The following is a 2,604-nucleotide window of genomic DNA, read 5'->3' on the forward strand; positions in this document are numbered from 1 at the left end:
CATAGAACTATGGAAAGTAAAGAATAAATTAGAAGCACAAAGTATCCATGTGAATGCCAGCTACAAATGCCAGATGTGAATATATGAGTCTGAAAAAAAAAAACAAAAACAAAATTCAAAACACAAAAAAAAACCTAGGAACACAAAGTGGATTTACTGTTTTCTGAGCCCACAGGCCTGGACTTTCCTTCATCGGGCACTCTCACATAGGAACATTTATTCTTGGGCCGAAGCTGCCTGCCACGGAAATTCTGATTAAGATTCACAGTTCTCTCCTTCCTTGTTTTAGCGCACCTGCTGTCAATGGCAGCAGACTTCACTAGTGCATGTAAACTCGATGCTGGGGCAGCATACATTCAAATAAAAACCACAAACACGTTCATATCGATTACACGACTCGCTTTTTCCTTTGGAAACTAGATACCGAAGTCACCTCCCGCACGAAACAAACACCCCATCATCTGCTCCTGCTGGAGGTGAAGAACGGAGGGTAACTCAATCTGGGATCCTAACTGAGGTCTTAATCACTGCTCAGACCCACTTTCGGACTAGGCAAGCCTGAGGCTTTGTTAACCACTATCCACTAAAGATGCTCCTAACGAGACATGGTGNTGGGAGAATTCCCACACAACCGGGTCACCTTTNAACGGCTCCCGTGAGTATCCCTGCACACACAGCTACACTCCAGAGGGGCAGTTTCCACTCGGTGTGCTGAGGCCATTTTTAATTGTACTGTAAACTCCCAGCACCCAATTTTGCAAGGCTTCTTTGACCACCATCTGGGGACTTACCTTTCTCTCTGGCTTCTGAATTTCCGGCAAGATGACACAGAATGGCTTGATGACTTCCAGAAATTTGACTTTGATGGAAGAAACAGAAAGAGAAAGAGTTAGGTACGGAGTAACTTNAGGGCACCTGAGGGAGCCCGGCACGATGAGAGCCGGGCGTAGGCGTGCGGGGACCCAGAGGGCTCGGTCTAGGGGCGCGGGAACGAGTCCCCCGGGCAGGCCGCGTTCCGCCAGGATCGGGAAGCACGGCGGGCGAGCGCCCAAGCGGGGAAAGGCGACGCATCCTGGCTGCGCCGGGGTGGCCCCCAGGAAACTCACTCGCCATGGCGGCGGCTGATCCGACTACACGCCCGGCCTCGACTGCGCTCCACTTCGAGTGAGGAGACGCTACTAGCTCCGGAGCGCGCTTCCTCGGCCGAGAGACACGTCAGTGATAGCCCGGCGGCGAGCGGCGCGGCGAGGCGGGGCCGGGGATGGGCCACCGGCCGCTTCCGCTTCCTGCCACGCGCGCCCGCCGCGCCGCCTGCGCCAAGACCACAACTCCCGGCATGNAGCAGGAGCAGAGAGGCTGTCGGGAAGACGACTGTCGGGCCACGCCGGAACTGGGCGTGTGCAGCTGCGCAGACTCTCCCGGAAGTGAGGACCAAATCAGCCCTTGTTACTAGTGGACGCTTCGTGGTGGTGTTGGCCCTACGAAGCAGGCGATTCGGCCTTCGGTNTCGGTGGCCCTCAGTACCAGTGATAGCATGTCGCGACCCAGTAGGCCTGGGCTGCTGCTCGTCACGCTCGACAGAGCAGCAGTGTGTTGAATCCTACCCTGCATGGCTTCCGTCCTGGGTGTTGTAGGCTGCCTCCGAGGATGTCTGAGCTCATGCATTTGAGGACGTTCGGCGGAGGCCCGGTCTGGCGGCTCGGGGTGGGCCTTGGCGCAGCGCATTCCACGAAGGCCTTTGGAACTGGAGAGTTAGGAGAGATGAAGAAACCGAGCCAAGCCTTGCTGCCCCAGATCTTCAGGGAAAAGAATACATCTGGGCTGGAGGAAAGGGTGTGCGAAGGGGACTGGGCAAGGTGGGGCAACATGAAACTTACTCTTTAGAGGGATCTCTGATCTCAGTGCTGTGTGCTGTCTGAAATCAACTTCTTGCTGTGCACCCTGAGTGCTGAGTTTCATGCAGCCAAGTCCTGACTTCAACGCAGAGGTTTGCTGTGGCCACGTCCTTACAAACATTCTAGACAGCCAGCCCCATGTCATCGATAGGACATTTATATTTAATTTGGCATTAAGTTGCATGTGCGTACACAAATATTGATGGGTTTAGGGAAAAGCACTAAGTCAATATACTTAGCACAATGTGAGGTTTTTGTTTTTGATTCTTTAAGCTAGGTCTCTAGGTAGCCCTCGATACCACTATGTAGACTAGGCTGGCTTCAGATTCACAGAGATCCCACCTGACTCTGTTCTGAGTGCTGGGACTAGCTGTGCATGTGCCACCACAGCAGGCCACAATGTGAGGTTTTTGAAACAGGTGCAGTGTTTTTGCATGTACACATTTTAAAGATTTAATTATTAAATACTAGAAACAGATGCCTAGAAGAGACAATAAAATCTAAATGAAGTTTTGATTAATTGTTTCTTTGAGATTTATTTTATTGTTTCTGTGCTCACGTAAGTATGATAACAGGTGCCCTTTGAAGGTAGAAGAGGGAGCCACCTGTCAAGGGTATTGAGAACTGAACTCAGGTCCTCTGGAAGAACAGCAAGCGATCTTAACCGCTGAGCCATCTCTCTGTCCCACTGACAATGGTATTTTAAAAT

The 2,604-nt window shown here is 51.8% G+C and overlaps 1 protein-coding gene across 1 annotated transcript in view; it reads right to left on the reverse strand.

The window, feature by feature from the left end:
* Positions 1-1,269, reverse strand: part of Sec61a1 (SEC61 translocon alpha 1 subunit) — a 15,364-nt gene extending 14,095 nt beyond the window's left edge. Inside the window, exons 1-2 of the mRNA XM_021164462.1 lie at positions 1,107-1,269; positions 792-859 (exon numbers count right to left, since the gene is read on the reverse strand). Coding sequence (XP_021020121.1) covers positions 792-859; positions 1,107-1,113 — 75 coding nt within the window. The 5' untranslated portion in view covers positions 1,114-1,269. The remainder of the gene's footprint in view (positions 1-791; positions 860-1,106) is intronic.
* Between the last annotated feature and the right edge of the window lie 1,335 nt (positions 1,270-2,604).

This window comes from Mus caroli, chromosome 6, assembly GCF_900094665.2.
Source record: "Mus caroli chromosome 6, CAROLI_EIJ_v1.1, whole genome shotgun sequence".
In the NCBI taxonomy this organism is placed as follows: domain Eukaryota; kingdom Metazoa; phylum Chordata; class Mammalia; order Rodentia; family Muridae; genus Mus; species Mus caroli.